This window comes from Pelophylax lessonae (genome assembly GCF_965119305.1).
Source record: "Pelophylax lessonae genome assembly, chromosome: 1".
NCBI lineage: Eukaryota > Metazoa > Chordata > Amphibia > Anura > Ranidae > Pelophylax > Pelophylax lessonae.
In genome coordinates this window covers 237,060,369-237,079,966 of record NC_138768.1, presented here as the reverse complement: position 1 = coordinate 237,079,966, position 19,598 = coordinate 237,060,369, and the positions used below count along the sequence as shown (strand labels likewise).

The window sequence follows — 19,598 nt, the reverse complement described above, 5'->3', positions numbered from 1 at the left end:
TTTTTTCTCCAGGGTCTTTGCTAAAAAAAATATATAGATAATGTTTGGGGGTTCTAAGTAACTTTCTAGCAAAAAATACTGATTTTAACTTGTAAACAAGATGTGTCAGAAATTGGCTTGGTCCTATGGTGGTTAACCACTTTACCACCGGAGGATTTTGCTGTCCTACGTCCAGGCCACTTTTTGCGATTCGGCACTGTGCGACTTTAACTGACAATTGCGCGGTCATGCAACACCGTACCCAAACAAAATTTACGTCCTTTTTTCCCCACAAACAGAGCTTTCTTTTGGTGGTATTTGATCACCTGTGCGATTATTTTGAAAAAATAACAATATTTTTCTACTTTGACAGTTAAAAAATATCCAATATATTAAATTTTTGTCATATATTTAGGCCAAAATGTATTTCTTTTGGTGGTATTTGATCACCTGTGGGATTTTTACTTTTTGCGCTATAAACAAAAAAAAGCGCCAATTTTGAAAAAATAACTATTTTCACATTTTTTTTTTTATATGAAATTCCCCCCCAAAAAATGTAAAAATCAAAATGTTTTAACATTTTAGGCCAATTTGTTTTCTGCTACATATTTTTGGTAAAAAAAAATCGCAATAAGCTGGTTTTGATTGGTTTGCGCAAAAGTTATCGCAGCTACTAACTACGGGAAATTTATGTCATTTTTATTGTTTTTATTTTTTAACTAGTAATGGCGGCGATCTGCGATTTTTTTTTTTTTTTTTTTTTTTTTGCGGGACTGTGACATTGCGGCGGACAGATCGGACCCTTGACTGACATTTTTGACACTTTTGGGGGTACCAGTGACATTACTACAGTAATCAGTGCTATAAATATGCACTGTTACTGTAAAAATGACACTGGCAGGGAAGGGGTCAACTTTATTACAGAGGGAGTGGTTAATGTATGCCTGGTGCTTACTAACGTGTGTGGGGGGAGGGGACTGTGTGACACAGGCACAGATCGCAGGTTCAGCAATGCTGAATCCTGCAATCTGTCACTGTTTGTCACTTAGGAGATTACTTACTTAGTGTAAACAAAGCGGGCGGATCCCAACACTCGATCCCCGACGATCGGGGAAGAGCGGCGGTGATCACCGCCGCTCCTCACCTGGCCCGACTCCCGCTGTGACTAAATACAGTGGGAGCAAGCCCCCGGCGGCGCGTGCGCGCCACCCACAAGGGGAGGAGTCCAGCGACGTAGGTCTACGTCGCTGGACGATGACGAGCCGCTTTGCTGCAGTACGGTCAACGTGACCGGTCGGCAAGTGGTTAATGTTATGCTAATTAGCTCTTTCTTTAAAATGATCCCAACCAACCCCTACTTGCAACAAATTCTTCATTGCAATGGTCTTCACTTGCTGAACGAGCAGACTGATAGGCATATTACGCTGATTTTGGTCTTCTATACAAATTATCAGCAGCCTTTCTATCTCGACAATTAAACCATTGCATTGCTTGGTAATAATTTTAGCATGCATTGGGCTATGGCCTTTCACATGATCCATTATTCTAACTTTATCTTTTAAAATTGTTGTGATGACCAATTGTAGCCAAATGCTCTGCCAATGGATAATGGAGTTTCACTTTTCTCTGTTGTATCACCAGCAATTGCATCAGATTTGTTTTTCGGAGGCATTATTGCAGAGTGAAGATGAAAACGATGGAGTGGAGTGCACTCTAGAAGTGAACAACAAGAAGAAAAAATAAAGTGTAGCAGCCTGCCAATTTATTACCAAATTATTCTAATAAAACAGGAACTCTACTGTATCAAACACTCACTGAGTTGGCAAGATATAAGGCTTATAAGTTGGATATGCCCGCTTGTTGTGCGTCCTCAGCCCGCAGCAACAGTGGTCCCTGACCCTCAGAGCCATCCAGCAGTATGGGATCTAGCACAAAAAAACAAGGCTAAAGGAGACCCAGAAGGATAGTTAAATTTAGGACCAAGCAGCAAAAATTCCAAAAAAAAAGGCTGTATTGGCCAACTACTGTATAAACAGTAAAAAAAAAAAAAAAAAACAGATGGTATTAAAACACACACGATTGAATGGGAGTTCCACATAGGCAGATGATAAGAGCGCATGCTGAAACACAGATAGATATAATGTACAGGAATACAGTCCTGCTATTATAGACGTTACAGGTATAAATACATGGCATATTCCCCTATAGTAGTGGCCACAGAGTATAGTACTGTAATCTCACCAGCTCCATAGGTCCCAGGTGCTTTTGGCTGTGCAGTGATGTGGGATGTTCTGGACCAGCAGTGATGTGGGTTTATTTGGGGCGCTTGTGGCCATGCAGTACTGCAGTGTGGGATGGGTTCGGCGCTGCTCGGCGGTATCTGGGACCAGCATGTAGCGCAAGCAGCCAGCAGTAACGTCACTCCTCCTCCATTCGCAACTTGGGGACTGCCTGTACTTTCACATTTTCATGGGTTTTGCTTTTGAGATAAAGGGCCCTTCTATTTATAAATGGGTTTCCTCAAAGGTGATTAGTATATACATTCTGTAAAGTGCTGCATATTTGTTAGTGATGTATACATGTATAAAAAAAAGCAAGCACTTGGAATCTGTCCAGCTTTTAGTTGATTGAAGGAACTATTCTGGTAGATAAACTGGATTTTTGAAGATAGCTTGCCTTTATCGTTATCTAAATTTAGACTAAATGCATGCTTTTATTTTGGTACAAATTACCTCCCCTTCAATTCAAACAGTGCAGCTAGGTGTACCAATGATGGTGTTCTGTTCCTGATAGCACTGTTCTATGTATATTGCATAATAAAGGATAACAAATGGTGGGTGATGGGCATTGAAAAAAAAGGGTGGTACCACATCTTGGTGTAAATTGAAAATCAAGAAAATGGATATATGGACTTTATCAGTACCCATAGACTACAGATAGAATAGATTAAAATGACATTTATTCGGCAGAAAAGTAGAAAAACTGAAATAAAACGAGACATAAAACACATTAAAAAATTCCCCTTCTCATCCATGTGTATATAGGTCCCCCTACTCCTAGCTTCTGCATGTCTCTCACATTGTAGTGTCCTACAGATGCTATCCAATCCCATACCAATCCCATAAACTTCAAATATGATTTACGAGAGGTAGATGCAAACAAACCAGCAAGGACAAAAAATGCAGGTATACAGTAGTGGGGAGAGCGTGAGAGTGCATGAAGGGAAAGTGGTCCACTAGGAAAAATAAACAACAGTATAAAGAGAAGAGTATCTACTTATTGGTGGTTCAAAAAAACCCACCAGTATAAACAGGTAAAGTGGTATTGAACTCAAAAGCAAACATTTATTGTATTTCAGCTTGCTATATCTTAGAAAGAGCAAGTTCTCTTGCAGATGTAGCAGTTACATGGGTGGCAAACATCATTAAATAATGGCAGGGGTGCTTACAATGATCATTTATTTATTAATGTAAATCTTTTATACCAAAAGAAACAAAAAAACTGTTGCTGTAACTATTTACACAGTGTTAGCGAGTGTGTGGCTACAATTTGGTAATGTAATGAAATTTGCTAGTACATCTAACACTTCCCTCCCCCCAAGACTTACAATTCTGCTATCCAATGGTGCCCCTTGTGCTCCTTCATCTAGAGTGGAGGCACACTAATACAGGAGGTTTGTTACTGGCCAGATCATCAGATGAAAACAGAGGGGGATAAAGCCAAAAAAAAAAAAAAAGCTTAATGTATCCACCACATCTAATGATTGGTAAGCTGCAATATTATACATTTTTAGTTTTGGGTTTAATCTGCTTTAGTCTGCTTTAATGGAGATATCCTATCTAAGCACTAATGAAGGGGAACACATACCAGAATTGGAATATTTTAGACGATTGCATCTTCCAATCATGTGCAACCAATGAGGCTGATAATTCTGTTTTAGATTTTAAAAAATCATTATTTAAAGCTAAAAGCAAGTAATTTACACATACACTTATTGCCTGGATATATAATGGTACCTATCAGACTGTTCTATTAGGATATAAAAGCGAAATTCCCACTGAAAGTCCATCTAGGAAAGTCCACCCAAGCCTGACCCACAGCCGTCCTGAATATATGTAGAAAGAATTAATGATAATGGTCATAATCCAATATAGTAGATTGCGTACATCATAATACAAAGATGTCCTCTATTACTGTAAATCCAGCTCCTGAAAAGGATCAATAATTGACTTATAAAGGTGATTATGTAGTATTTTATAAATATCAACAGAATATTACCAATAAGATGGATATGCTGTCCAAAGGGGGGTTCCTAGAAAAAGCTGTAAAAATTGCAATGTGGCCAAGTAAATATAAAATATATATGTATTTGTTTAGGTGTGTATTCCAAACATTTCTATGGGCAGAAGATTGTATAGTCTGTGACTGTATCATGAAAAGTTTGTGCAAAATGTGGGCTAGAACTTTTTTGTTAGAGCCCCCCTCAGCTTGTGCTGCACATATCATTCATGGTAGGCCAGAGATATAATAACTCAAGGTGCTACACAGGGAGTATGCCAGCATCCAAAAGTTTTCCTTTTTATTTCTATTTAACCACTTGATGACCAGCGACGTACTGGTATGTTGCTGGATTTTGAGTGGTTATACCAGGGTCTACAGGCATCATCCCAATATTGTTTTTTTTTTTTTCAGCCAGTGGCGGGCTTTCTTGTAAAAGCAATCCTAGCTGCTGATCTAGGGCAATAATCCTAGCACGAGACCTCCTCTGTAAATCTAAAGTGGTAACCTGTAAAGTCTTTTAAAGCATTGATTATGGATAGTAAAATGTACATCGTTTGTCGACGTTGCATGGGACATACACAATTTTAAAGCATGACATTATTGGTATCTATTTACTTGGTGTAACATCAACTTTTATATTTTACCAAACAATTTGGATATTATATTGTGTTTTTGTGCATTCAAATTCAAAAAAGTGTATTTTTTTTTCATTTGAAAAACACACACTATTTTATTCTCTAGGGCCTCTGCTTTAACAAAATATATAATGTTTGGGGTTCTAAACATTTTTTTAGCACAAAATACAGATTTTTACATGTTAACAAAACGTTTTAGAAAAGACCTGGTCTTCAAGTGTTTAAATCTGCAGCATTCACGAAGGTCCATGTTCAGTCTCCCAATGCTCCCAATGCTGTCTACCAATTGTGCTTCTATATTGTCACCTTGTCTCTATGGCTTTTAATGCAGATTACTAATGGCTCTGTCAACATGCATTATTCAGGCATAGATCACTTGTTGTCAGCTTCAGGAAACCTTTCTAGCTATTTCTAGAGTACATGCAAACAGGAAGTTTCAGCAGCACGTAGAATGCAACAAAGGATAAAACAAGAAAAGTATTTTCTGAAAAAAATATGAGAGTTCCCATACACAGTTAACAGAGGGCAGAGTTTAAGAGCCGGTTCACACTACCGCGACCAGAAAGTCGCCCCATGAATGAGCGACTTTTTAGCACGACTTTAGCGTGACTTTGAAGAGACTTTAATGAGACGTAAATGATAGGCGACTTTGTCTGTGGGGAATGCTTGGGTAATCTTTTTCTTCTTCCTGGAAAGTCTGATCAGTTGCTTGAAAATAGATAAGGATCTGACTTAGAGGCGACTCCCATTGAAGTCTATGTGCACAAGTCGGATAGAGGTCGCCTTGAAGTGGTACAGGAACCTTTTCTGAAGTCGGAGCAATTTTAGTAGTGCATATTAAGACGGCTCTCATTCATTTACATTGAATTTGTAATGACAAGCGACTTGAGGTCGCACAAGTCGGAGTAGTGGGAACCGGGTCTAAACGTCAAAAGCCAGTACAGACTTAAAGGGTATCTAAACCCCCAAAACAAAGGTGTTCTATACTGCAGCTTACCAACTCTTCGATGCAGGGGCTTCCATAATTTTAATTTTTCAGGCTGAAAAAATTTACAGCAAGTATAGAAAATACCTGTTGAGATTGCTATAAATACAATGCTCGTATCACTTCCTCTGTAATGAACTGGAAGCAAAACCAGTGATATATTTGTTTTGCAAACTACTAATACCCCCCACCTCCCTCTATAATGGACATGAACAGATGAAGACATACCTGAAGTCCAGCCTGGGCGGCTACCATAACTCCCTTCATAGATGAGAGTGGAGCCACCCAGAGACAAGGTAGTGTGGTAATGATTCATAAGCTTGCTAGGAGAAAATAAAGGAAAAACAGAAAAAAGAAAACTGGTGCATGCATGTCATCTAAGCATGCGTAAGCTGCAAAGTATTAAATGTGTGCTTTTGGGGTAAAATCTGCTGTAAAAAAGAAATCTGGGTAATGAATGCTAATTGTAGGTATCTATGTACTTAATTGCCCTGCCTAACAGTTTTACAGTGTTAGAGATGATATTCCATTTTTATGGCGCTCCTCCGTAAACAAACAATATGCAGCTCTACAGAAGTTACTTTATCCTCTCCTTATCAAGGTGACCTCAGTAAAAATGTTTTCATTATCGCAAAGTGTGTGTAGCTTTTTTTTTTTTTTTTTTTGGCCCGCATAGCTGGATAGAGGGTCAAATAAGGATAGGAAGTGGAGAGATTACACGAAAATCTAGGAAAGATTGTCAAGCTCACTGTTGCGTTCATTGCTTTTTAATCTCTGAATCAAACTGACATTTCCTATGTTGGTATGCATCGCAAGTAAATGCAGAGTAGCCATTGGTAAAAAAAAAAAAAAAAAAAAGAATGAGAAATCTTATAGCTGGGGTTTCGGATCTCTTCTGTTCTTACGAGCTCACAACCTTCCTGGCTGAAACGTGAAGATGCTCCCCTTTGTGTCTTGTGTACTTGTAAATAAGGCATGCGGTCTAGTGTTGAGAGATGGCGGAGTTTGATTTCCACAAGTCCTGTGTGTGTCAAGAGTAGCATGAGGTAGCTTTGGCTGCAGGTAAGGCAATACAGTGTAACTCTGACTGTAGGATGTTATGAGATAGTAGCAGCTGGGGTTTAGTGGTTTTGTTGGGAAGTGTTCCAGTAAAGGCTGTGCCAAGAAATGCAGCAGCTTAATTAAACTTGATTGTGAAGAGTACACGCAATTGAATGTAATATAACTTTAAAACCAAATAAAAAAGTTCTTATAACTAAAAGAATAACGTTGTCTTGAGATGTTTTATTTGAGATTTAATCGATAGTAAGATACTGGGGCTTATTTTTAAATATTTGTTGGGAAATGATATAGGCAACATTCTCTGTTGCAACTGCCACATTCGCTTACTTTGTGTGTCTACCGTGCACTCTACGAACCTGAAAGACAGCAAGTGTAGTCGTTTCCTTTAGCATCTATAGTGAGACCATGGAATGTGCAGTCTGCAGCTCTCCATGGTACCGAAAAGGTGTTTTACATTGAATCATGACTTAAAGGGTTAAAGTCGTTTTTTGGTTAGTCAAGTCCAAGGGTTTAATCGGGAAAACGAATAGGATCTGGGTAAGCAGTTACATTATTTATATATGTGTGTGTGTGTATATATATATATATATATATATATATATATATATATACAGTGGGTACGGTAAGTATTCAGACCCCCTTAAATTTTTCACTCTTTGTTATATTGCAGCCATTTGCTAAAATCATTTAAGTTCATTCTTCTTCCTCATGAATGTACACATAGCACCCCATACTGACAGAAAAACACAGAATTGTTGACATTGTTGCAGATTTATTAAAAAAGAAAAACTGAAATATCACATGGTCCTAAGTATTCAGACCCTTTGCTCAGTATTTAGTAGAAGCCCCCTTTTGATCTAATACAGCCAGGAGTCTTTTTGGGAAAGATGCAACAAGTCTTTCACACCTGGATTTGGGGATCCTCTGCCATTCCTCCTTGCAGATCCTCTCCAGTTCTGTCAGGTTGGATGGTAAACGTTGGTGGACAGCCATTTTTAGCTCTCTCCAGAGATGCTCAATTGGGTTTAAGTCAGGGCTCTGGCTGGGCCATTCAAGAACAGTCACGGAGTTGTTGTGAAGCCACTCCTTCGTTATTTTAGCTGTGTGCTTAGGGTCATTGTCTTGTTGGAAAGTAAACCTTCGGCCCAGTCTGAGGTCCAGAGCACTCTGGAGAAGGTTTTTGTCCAGGATATCCCTGTACTTGGCCACATTCATCTTTCCCTCGATTGCAACCAGTCGTCCTGTCCCTGCAGCTGAAAAACACCCCCACAGCATGATGCTGCCACCACCATGCTTCACTGTTGGGACTGTATTGGACAGGTGATGAGCAGTGCCTGGTTTTCTCCACACATACCGCTTAGAATTAAGGCCAAAAAGTTCTATTTTGGTCTCATCAGACCAGAGAATCTTATTTCTCACCATCTTGGAATCCTTCAGGTGTTTTTTTTAGCAAACTCCATGCAGGCTTTCATGTGTCTTACACTGAGGAGAGGCTTCCGTCGGGCCACTCTGCCATAAAGCCCCGACTGGTGGAGGGCTGCAGTGATGGTTGACTTTCTACAGCTTTCTCCCATCTCCTGACTGCATCTCTGGAGCTCAGCCACAGTGATCTTTGGGTTCTTCTTTACCTCTCTCACCAAGGCTCTTCTCCCCCGATAGCTCAGTTTGGCCAGACGGCCAGCTCTAGGAAGGGTTCTGGTCATCCCAAACGTCTTCCATTTGAGGATTATGGAGGCCACTGTGCTTTTAGGAACCTTAAGTGCAGCAGAAATCTTTTTGTAACCTTGGCCAGATCTGTGCCTTGCCACAATTCGGTCTCTGAGCTCTTCAGGCAGTTCCTTTGACCTCATGATTCTTATTTGCTCTGACATGCATTGTGATCTGGAAGGTCTTATATAGACAGGTGTGTGGCTTTCCTAATCAAGTCCAATCAGTATAATCAAACACAGCTGGACTCAAATGAAGGTGTAGAACCATCTCAAGGATGATCAGAAGAAATGGAAAGCACCTGAGTTAAATTTATGAGTGTCACAGCAAAGGGTCTGAATACTTAGGACCATGTGATATTTCAGTTTTTCTTTTTTAATAAATCTGCAACAATGTCAACAATTCTGTGTTTTTCTGTCAGTATGGGGTGCTATGTGTACATTCATGAGGAAGAAGAATGAACTTAAATGATTTTAGCAAATGGCTGCCATATAACAAAGAGTGAAAAATTTAAGGGGGTCTGAATACTTTCCGTACCCACTGTGTGTATATATATATATATATATATATATATATATATAGGCGTCTACCAGGTTGACTTTCTTTAAGGGTGTACTGTGTATAGAAAAATGAGTTGTGTATGCACATGAAACGCTCAAGGCTAGCCTGATTATAAGAGTATACTCTTTGGGAACACCACTACTTTTTTTTTTTTCTTTATAGTATTGTTGGATGGTGGAGGCAGAAGTAGCTAGTTTGGACGGAACTAGAGAAAAAGGGGCTCTTCGCCACAATCACATTCTCTCATGCATATTTTACCCACAGCAGATGCGTGTAAATGTTATTTATTTTATACATAATTTTTTTTAAAGAAGAATTCTTATGTCATATTTCAGTAATGTGTTCTGTTCGCCAACTGACAAAGTACAAGTAGTAAAAAAATTAAACAAAAAACTGCGCTTGGGTCTATTAAAAAAAAAAAAACAGCTGCTGCACATATGCTGGATAAAACATAAAAACAGTATAAAATCGAAAAGCAGCGCTATATAAAAAGTTCAGGTATAGGTAGGGTCCAGCTGATTGGTGTCCTTGAAGTGCCACCACCACCAGAGAGAGAGAGCAACCCCAATCACACTGCCGCTTACCGTCCCACTAATAAAAGAAGGCTCAAAGGTTCCACCAAACTGCTCCTCCAGAAATCCTCAGCAATTCAAGGATCAAGCCAATTAGGTGCCACTCCATACAGATGGTACAAGGCAGACTGGTCACTCATATATACCAGAAAAAAGCAAAAAAGAAAACCATAGTGCAACACCTAATGGACCACCATTTAATTTCCTTATGCCAAATAAATGCTTACAGGTAATAAGAGTAAAAAGAGCTTATCTGCCAGAAATGTTTGACCGCCAACGAGATGACCGCTGCTTCACTCCGTAGTGATGTCCCACATCACAGGTCCTTGGGCAGGACCTGTGATGTGGGAGCGCTGATCGGATGAAAATCGGCAGATGTTTTACAGTCATGCCCCTTCAACAGAAGTCATGCGTTCAGCTGGCTTCTGTGGGACAGACTGCTGTACACAAGAGCAAAATATCGCCCAGTTTTTGTTGAAACTGTTGATACCAGCTGATATTTGGCCCATGTGTATGGGGCTTTATTTAACAAAGAATAGTTTACCTCTGGCTTTTTCATAACTAAGTTGCTCCGCAAGTCTCGTCTGAAGTCTCAGCCTACCAAGGGCATCCAGAGAAGGCGCCCTGGCATACTGATCCTCCAGAGAAGAGAGGTCATTAAGCACCTGAACACTGGAGGCCTGCGACTGTCTTTTTAATTTGCAATGCATATCCATTTTTTAAGCATTTTCATGCATTTTAAAGCACGTTTTTTGTGTGAACAGGCCCTTAGTTGTCCATGTTTTCTTTGTTCTTTTTCTTTCTTTCAAAAAATAAAAAAAAGGAAAACTGCAAGTGACTGCTGTTCTTTTACAATTAAAATGTAGCTGGTGAAAAATAAAAATGTTTGTTTTTTATGTCACCCAATATGTATGTATCAAAATATATTGCTGGAGATCACATGCAGTTTGTGGCAAAGATAGGTTTATCATTAATATATGCATGCCTCAAATCAAGAGCTTTCAAGGAAGATAACATTGCTGCTTTGCTACTTAAGCTGCAGTCTTGTTACTCTCCGCAGCCCCCATACTGTACTATCTTGACTTAAGTTTAATAATTATGTATATTTTTACAAATATCTGTGTGTAATACATGTAGATAGTATTTAAATACTGCTATAATACTGTGAAAATATATTCAGGCCCTGTTCTGTTTCTCCAGTCTTTTCCCTAAGCCTGATGGCTGATCCTAACCATTTGATCAGGATCTATGTATTAATAATTCAGGTACACCACTTACAGTGTGAATTAATCTTCTTATCCTAATAGACTTTTTGGCTTTACCTGCTAAGCTGTTATTTCACTAACTTGATTTGAAATAGACGACGATGGAGTGCTCTGCAGATTTTAGGAATAGGCCACTTAGTTACCTTGACCATTTTAGCCTCCTTTTTTAATTCAGAGGTTTAAAGCAAGTTTCTTATATCTCAGGGACAATGTCAACATTTAGGTTATGAAGTCTGCATACCTGCTATGCCAATTACAGATGGGACCTGCTTTCTTTTGGATTAACTTCTTATTTTAGAGAATGCAACTATAGTATTGTGAACTTTCCAAGCTGGGCAGGAGCACCCAAAACTCTAAGCTGGTCAGAAACAGAGCTCAGAACATTGACAAGGAGATCCTTACAGCAGTCCCCTGAAGATACAAGGAACCAGGGGGTGACTCAGCCCACCAGAACCTATTACTAAAATATTCATTTTGGTGAAAGTACTCCTTTTTTAGTGTTTCTTAACCCTTTTTCAGACATTGTGCCCTTTTAAAGTATTTTCAGTCTCAAAGCTCCCCAGTATAAGGGCTTACTTACACATGAGGTTAAGAGACAAAAAACCATGTAGTTGAGACACATTTTTACAACCCCCACCTGCTGCGGCTGCAATCCTTTGTGCCCGGGGAAGGAATTATACCACGTTCGGTGGGCACTAACGCCTATTGAACGCGTACTTAATGAGTGCTGTGCTTCAACCATGTAAATTATGCGTGGTTGCGGAGTGGTGGTGCTACATTTAGGGAATTAAAACAGGCAGTAAAGTACTGTTATCTTAGAAAAGCAGTTATGATCATATGGGATTAGGGGTTAGGATTAAAAGTAATGTACAGACACACACACACACACACATATATATATATATATATATATATATATATATATATATACACACACACACACACAGTACATACATACACACGCACATACATATAGCCTTTTCTTATTAGAAAGAAGACTTTTTAATAAAGGCTGATTTACTGCACCTGCACCCATACTGCCGGGTGAACTGTATATATATAATGGGCTGAGACTGGCGGAGCTGCAAACTGTACATTGACAGTGTGAGCTCGATTTACAGCCTTTCTCAACCAGCATACCGTGGCACCCCGATGACCTTAGATGGCACCCAAGTTGAGAAAGGCTGCTTTAATAGGTTGTATAGGTAATATTCGAATACAATTTAACTGTATGAGCTGTACAAGTTCATAGGTATCTATCTACACACTGTAGAATACATATTCTTATTAGAGTAAGGTTTCTTTTAGATCTGTTATTTGTTAACAGGGTTAAAGTGCAGGGGAACTATTGGATTTATAGCCATATTGTGCACATTTTTGATCAGTTGGAGCTGGACGGCACACCTAGCAGTATGAACATTTTGGGCAGCATGCACTCGGGAACAAATGCCCGGAATGCAAGAAGATTGCATCCTGGGCATTCGACCTGAGGTGTATACTGCCATAAACATACATACCGCTAGGTGCACTGTCCAGGCGCAACAGCTGTTAACCTCCCATAGAGTTCAACAGGGCTAGACAACACACCTGGGCCCTTCATCCACAGCTAAATGCCAGAGTCCAATGCCTAGTGTGCATGGGGCCTAAGTAGGGGTTTTCCTAAAAGAGGAGTGTGTTCCCTAATCATCAAAACCTAGCTGATTTTTTTTAAACACATACATTGTACCCTTTGATATAACACATGTATGCTAGTAAAACCTTATTTAATCAGATTAAGAAATATGTTTATAATACTTACTGCCTGGGAATTGTGATAATGAGGGGTTAACCTCACTCCATAAGTAGGTCTTGCATTTACCATGAACTTGTCTGGCTAATGACTGATTTAGCTTGTTCACAAGCGTGAGCATTCTCTGTTGTATCAATAGGCTTGTGTCCAAGGTCTGGGATTTACAATGACATAGTAATCCTTCATTTCACTCAGCTTCGTCCTCTGCAATGATTAACTTCACCAATCCTTTTACCTTCTCCTCCTCAGGATTGTTTGAATATGGGCGCAATTGGTCTGCCATTGCCAGAATGGTCGGCTCCAAAACCGTATCTCAGTGCAAGAACTTCTACTTTAACTACAAGAAGAGGCAGAACTTAGATGGCATCCTACAGCAGCACAAACTGAAGATGGTAAGGAGCATCAGCTTGTATTTTATGTTAAATGTATTTTAAACAAAATGGTTGGTTTAAATTTTAGTGCATGTTGGATTCAAGTCTACAATTATGATTTGCTTGCTTATGTACTTGAGAGGGAAACAAGGAATTGTGACTGTGGTTTTTTTTTTCCATGAGTTGTAATCCTGTTTAGTCAGCCTTGTAATCTAAAATAGTATATAAGCTTTAACATGGTTTATGTAATTTCAAAAGTTTTAAATTTTGCAGCTTTTGTTAAAATAATACCTAATGACCCTAATATGAATATCCTTCTGGCGCCTCCCATTGTGGGGTGACACGAGTCTCCTAATTGTGCTACTTCATTGTCATATAAGGTATGTCTAAAAAGCTGGGTGAATGGTCCAATATCCTAATGGCAACATGACCCAGGTGCACTCGCATGCACATGGCTATCCAGAGACACATTTTGAAGCCCCACCTAGTGTAGAGTACATGTGACTATCAAGATAAACACGCTGCAGGCAGTTGAATGTAGTCAGTGTTAGAGGTAGGGTCACAGCGCGATGGTGCAACGAGTGAACATCAAGTTTTTCTACAAATTGGGGAAAGCTGTGAGGGAAAGGCATGAAATGTTGGTGCAAGTGTACAGGATGGAAGCTGTGAGTAGAAAATGTGTTTACAAAGGTTAAAACGCTTTCGCAACGGGAAGGAGACAACTGAGGATTAGCCACGTTCGGGCTGGCCGTGGACAAGCAGAACCCCAGACTTGATCGAGCAAGTGTGACGATTTCTGGCACAGATCGGCGACTGACTCTACGAGTGATTGATGGTAGAGGAATTGCGCACCGTCCGTAAAGATTTGAGTAAGTGGAAAATCTGTTCCCAGTTTGTGCCACACAAGCTCACCGATGAACAGAAAGCAAAACGGATGAAAACCTCTGGAGATTTCATTACTATGTGTGACCAGGATCCATCCTTTCTGCAAACCATCATCAAAGGGGATGAGACCTGGTCCTACCAGTTCGATCTGGAATGCAAGTGGCAATCAATGGAATGGCGTTCATCGTCTTCCCTGTGACGCAAAAAAGAGCTGCTTGCAAAAGTGCAAGGTCAAGACAATGTTGATCGCCTTCTTCGACAATGATGCCATCATCCAAGAACTTGTGTCAGCGGTTCTGTGATTGATTCCTAAAGAGGCCTTTGCTGACAGTTTCCAGAAGCTTTATAAATGTTGCCAAAAGTGTGTTGTGAAGAATGGCAACTATTTTAAGACCAACAAAGGTAATTTGTATCTTCTATTTAGTTTTTCTGATACCATTCACCGAACTTTAGACACACCTCCTATATTCACCTTTACTGGAGACTAAGGCTAGATTTAGGTATGTGTCTAAATCTCCATTTCCTCTGAAGCCCAATCCTCATTTGGATCATGCTTCAGAGGCTACTGACGGGCAGTGAGGAAGCCATGAAACGCCTCCTCACCACCTGTTTTATACCCATTTTTGGCAATAATGTGCCGCACCCACATGCGTTGCAGGCTCCCCCTACGCCTGCCGATCACTATGTCTCAATGAACTTTGCCGTGGGCGCCAAGCATTGCTGCGTGTACACATACCGGTCCACTGCTTATTGCAGCTTAATCACTTCTGGACCGGAAGGTTTTACCCCTTTAATGACCCGTGCATTTTTTTACGATACGGCACTGCATTACTTTAACTGACAATCGTGCAGTCGTGTGATGCTGTACCCAGATAAAATCAATGTCCTTTTTTTCAGAGCTTTCTTTTGGTGGTATATGAATTCTGGAAAAAAAAAACAATAGTTTTTACATCCTGCTACAAAACACAGCCAATTAAAAAATCAAATTTTTTCATCATTTTGAACCAATATGTATTCTGCTACATATTTTTGGTAAATATTGATCCGTTTGCGTAAAAGTTATCATGTCTACAAATTAGGGGATAGATTTATGGCATTTCTATTTTTATTTTATTTTATTTACTAGTAATGGCGGCGATCAGCAATTTTTAGCGGGACTTTGACATTGCGGCAGACAGATCGGACACCTAACTGACACTTTTGAGGGGACCAGTGACATTACTACATTAATCAGTACTAAAAATATGCACTGTTACTGTACTAATGACACTGGCAGGGAAAGGGTTAACACCAGGGGCGATTAAAGTGTTAAGTGTGTCCCTAGGGGATGCTTTCTAAATGTGTGGGGGATGGACTCACTAGATCAGTAATGGGGAACTTGGCACCCGAGATGATTTAGAACCACATTTCCCATGATGCTCCTGCACTGGGGTGCCAAGGTTCAACATCACTGCACTAGATGAACATAGAGATCTGTGTTCCTGAATAGCAGGAACACAGGATCCCTGTGTTCATTTGTGACAGAACGGCGGTCTGTCTTGTTTACATAGGCAGAGCGATCGTGGGTGGCTGGCGGACATCGCGTCCACCAGACCCGCTGATTGGCTCCCCCTCTGGCCAATCAGCCACCCCACTGACTATTATACGAAACGACATACAGGCACGTTTTTTCGCGTAATAGAGCTGAGCTGCTGCAGTATATGTGCGGCAGCTGGTCGGCAAGTGGTTAAGGTAGGTCAGTTGGCGGGCAACAAAAACGCGTCTCAACTGCAAGTCCAAATGAAGCCTAAGGCCTCTTTTACATAGGTTTCAGCTTCAGGCTTTAAAAGCAGTGTGAACAGCAAGTTTTTAAAAAGCATTTGCAGAGCTTTCAGCAAGCCTCGTTGATGCTTTTAACCTGCCCTTCTGCTCCAGTTTGTAAATATTGAACACAGATCTTAATGGGAGTGCAGATTGCCACTTTATACAAGCTGCGAGCAGGCTTCAGCACTAATTGAAGCTTATTGAAAGCCTGCTGAAACCTGCCAGCAGCTTGTTTAAATTGGCAATCAGCTTGCTGAAAGTTTTATAAAGGTTTGCTGTTCACACTGCTCTTATACAGGCTGAAGCCCGTGTGAAACAGGCCTTAATGTGGCTGTGGCAATAAATATTGCGTGTGTTTGGTCCATCTTTTGTCACCGTCAGGATGGTGATCCAGAGCAAACATGTGCAACTGACAGTGGCTGAAGTGGCTGGAGAAGATCAAGAATGCTGAGAAGCAAAAAATGAATTTAAAGTCAGTAAAAAGGTGTTTTATGAAAATTAACCCAAGGTTTGTTTATGGTACATGGTTCTTTAGCAAACGAAATGTCAACCAGTTAAGATTTAGATTTAGTTTAACAGGCTTTGAGGTGGTTTTTAATTAGTTATTATTTTGGGATGTTTCCCAAGATTGATAACATTTAAAAGTATAGTTTAATGATAAAAAAACCTCCCAAAACCAAACTTTTATTTTATCTTGTGGGATGGAATTTATTTAAGTAGTAATACTTTCACAGCAATGTGTTTAAAAAGGTGGGTGGAGGCAGGCAGCTGGCAATAATGTTCTAGGTTGTCTATATTAAAGTTAAAGTGGAATATTATGTTTTAAACAGAGAGTTTTGTAATCTCTGAGCATTGCTGCTAACTGACAAGTGATACTGCGGCAGTGTCATTCTCCTGCTGCTCCCAGGTGCTATCTTTGTTGAGAAATCACAAAATATTATGCTAATAGAATTTGCAAACCCTTATATATGCTTTAATATGTTAGAATAATTAAAAACTCATTGTCAATGTTTTAAATCTGTAGGGGAAAACAAGATTTTATTCAGAAAAAATGGCAGTTCAGAGTCATCTGTCCTTAATCTCATATAGCCAGTGGAATGTGCGAGTACCTGCAAAAAGCTGCCACACCTGTCATTGATTTGTACAGGCTGCTGGCTGTGGCTGATTTGGAAATGCCTTTGCATATCCACCACAGAGAAATGCTGATTTTTGGAGGAGTAAGGTTGGCCATACATTGGCCATACAATTTTAATTGCACTACATGTGAAGTATCACCGTGAACGTTAGAGCAATAATTCCAGTGCCAGAGCTCACGTAAAAGCTTTTAAAGCAACGCCTGTGGATCATTTTTAGGTACCATAGTTTGTCGCCATTTCATGGCGTGCAAAATTTTAAATCTTGACATGTTTGGTATCCATTTACTTGGTGCAACATCATCTTTTATATTTTACCTAAAAATTGGGTATTGTATTGTATTGTATTTGTGTGCATTTAAATCTATTTTTCCTGAAAATTTGCGTTTGATAAGCGGTTTTGCAAATATAATGCGACATAAAAATTGCAACAGCCACCATTTTATTCTCCAGGGCCTCTGCTTTCAGAAAATATATAATGTTTTGGGGTTCTAAGTAACTTTCTAGCAAACAAATACTGATTTTTAACCACTTGCCGACCGCCGCATGACTATTTACTGCGGCATTCAGCCGCTTACAGGCAAAGTGACGTAGGGGTATGTCGCTCGCCCACGAGCCTGTAGGGGGCAAGCGCGCTCCACCAGCGGCGCGCTCCCGCCCCCAGCTCGTTCCCTGGGGAGCCAGTGCGTGTGACTGGCGGCTCCGATGGCCGCCAGCCACTCGTGATCTCCCGCAGGAGAGGGAGAAAGACCGACAGCTGATGTAAACACAGCCGTCTGTCATTCTCCCTGAAGTAAGCACAGAGGCTATGCGATCCTGCTATAAAGGATCACATGTCTCTGTGGTTACTTCACTAGCCAAGCCCCCTGACAGTTAGAATCACGCCCCTAGGGACACACTTAACCCCTTGATTACCAATAAAGTTAACCCCTTCCCTGCCAGTGTCATTTTTACAGTAACGGTGCATATTTATAGCACTGATTACTGTAGTAATGTCACTGGTACCCCCAAAAGTGTCAAAAATGTCAGTTAGGGGTCCGATCTGTCCGCCACAAAGTCGCAGTCCCACCAAAAAAATCGCAGATCGCCGCCATTACTAGTTAAAAAAAAAAACAATAAAAATGACATAAATCTTTTCCGTAGTTAGTAAACGCAATAACTTTTGCGCAAACCAATCAAATTGCGATTTTTTTTTTTTACCAAAAATATGTAGCAGAAAACAAATTGGCCTAAAATGTTAAAACATTTTGATTTTTACATTTTTTTTTGAGAATTTCATATAAAAAAAATGTGAAAAATATTGTTATTTTTTCAAAATTGTCGCTCTTTTCATGTTTATAGCGCAAAAAATAAAAATCGCAGAGGTGATCAAATACCACCAAAAGAAAGCTCTGTTTGTGGGAAAAAAAAGGACGTCAATTTCGTTTGGGTGCAGCGTCGCATGACCGCGCAATTGTCCGTTAAAGTCACGCAGTGCCGAATCACAAAATAGGGCCTGGTCTTTGAGCAGCCAAATTCTCCGGGGCTTAAGTGGTTACCAGATGTGAAATATTTCAAAATTGGCCAGGAAGGCAAATGGTTATCCTAAATCTGCATCTCCAGTTTTTCTTAAACACCCATGTTTAAAGCAGTAGTAAACCGCAGCATTTAAAAAAAAAAAAAAAAAAAAAATCCCCGGCAAGGCAATGGCATAATGTGTTAGTTTGCATCCCATATTAGCACATTATAAAATACTTACCTTAGAGCAAAGCCCTCCAGGGCTTCCATCCTCACCCGGATCCGTCTGGCCGGATCGGATGGCTGTCGGGTGAAAATGGACAGCATTAGCATTAGATTGCCCATAGAGAGAGCAAGCTGTGTCTGTGTCTGCTTTGCATAAGCGGAGTGAACACAGATCTGTCATCTGGCCTCTCCCCCCACCTTAGCAGGGGATAAACGGATGGATCCCCTGCTGAGAAAAAAACGTATCCAGCCTGTGTGAAAGGGGCCATAGACATGTATACTTCCCATGACAACAGTTTCTAGATTTGTGTGACGCTTAAATATAGTTTTTTTCAAGCACACAACTGACTTCCTGTTTATTGATCCCATGGAGGAAACCATTAAGTATTAATCTATCTCCTTTTTTCCCAGTTTTTTACACTTCCAGTATTTCAAAACTTTTGTTCTTAAAGCCTAACTTCAGCCTTTCCTTTCTAAATCTCCCGTTGATCATTGTCACAGAAATTGATTGGAAATCAAAATAATTTTCAGTCCTCACTGGAACAGGAATCGTGGGCATATATTTCCGTTTGGGGACAAATGACAGATGTCTTAAGTCTCTCACTTTAGAAAGATTTACTTTTTCATCCTGTTGTGTCTATGGGAAAGGAAGTAAAAGGTAGTCTCCCTAATGGGGCACAGGAATAAAAAAAAAAACCCTGTCTAAGAAAAAACACTTTGGCTTTTGACATACTTAATTTTTGTAAGCAACTTATCTATCCAGATTACTTTAAAATGTAGGTTTCTATTGCATCTAGTAAGATGGTCCTAGCATTTTTGGTCTGGTTTTATCAGTTCCAGGAAGTCCA

The 19,598-nt window shown here is 40.0% G+C and overlaps 1 protein-coding gene across 1 annotated transcript in view; it reads left to right on the top strand.

Annotated features, from left to right (window-relative positions):
- Positions 1–19,598, top strand: part of NCOR2 (nuclear receptor corepressor 2) — a 737,979-nt gene that overhangs the window by 550,043 nt on the left and 168,338 nt on the right. Inside the window, exon 18 of the mRNA XM_082255577.1 lies at positions 13,086–13,228. Coding sequence (XP_082111703.1) covers positions 13,086–13,228 — 143 coding nt within the window. The remainder of the gene's footprint in view (positions 1–13,085; positions 13,229–19,598) is intronic.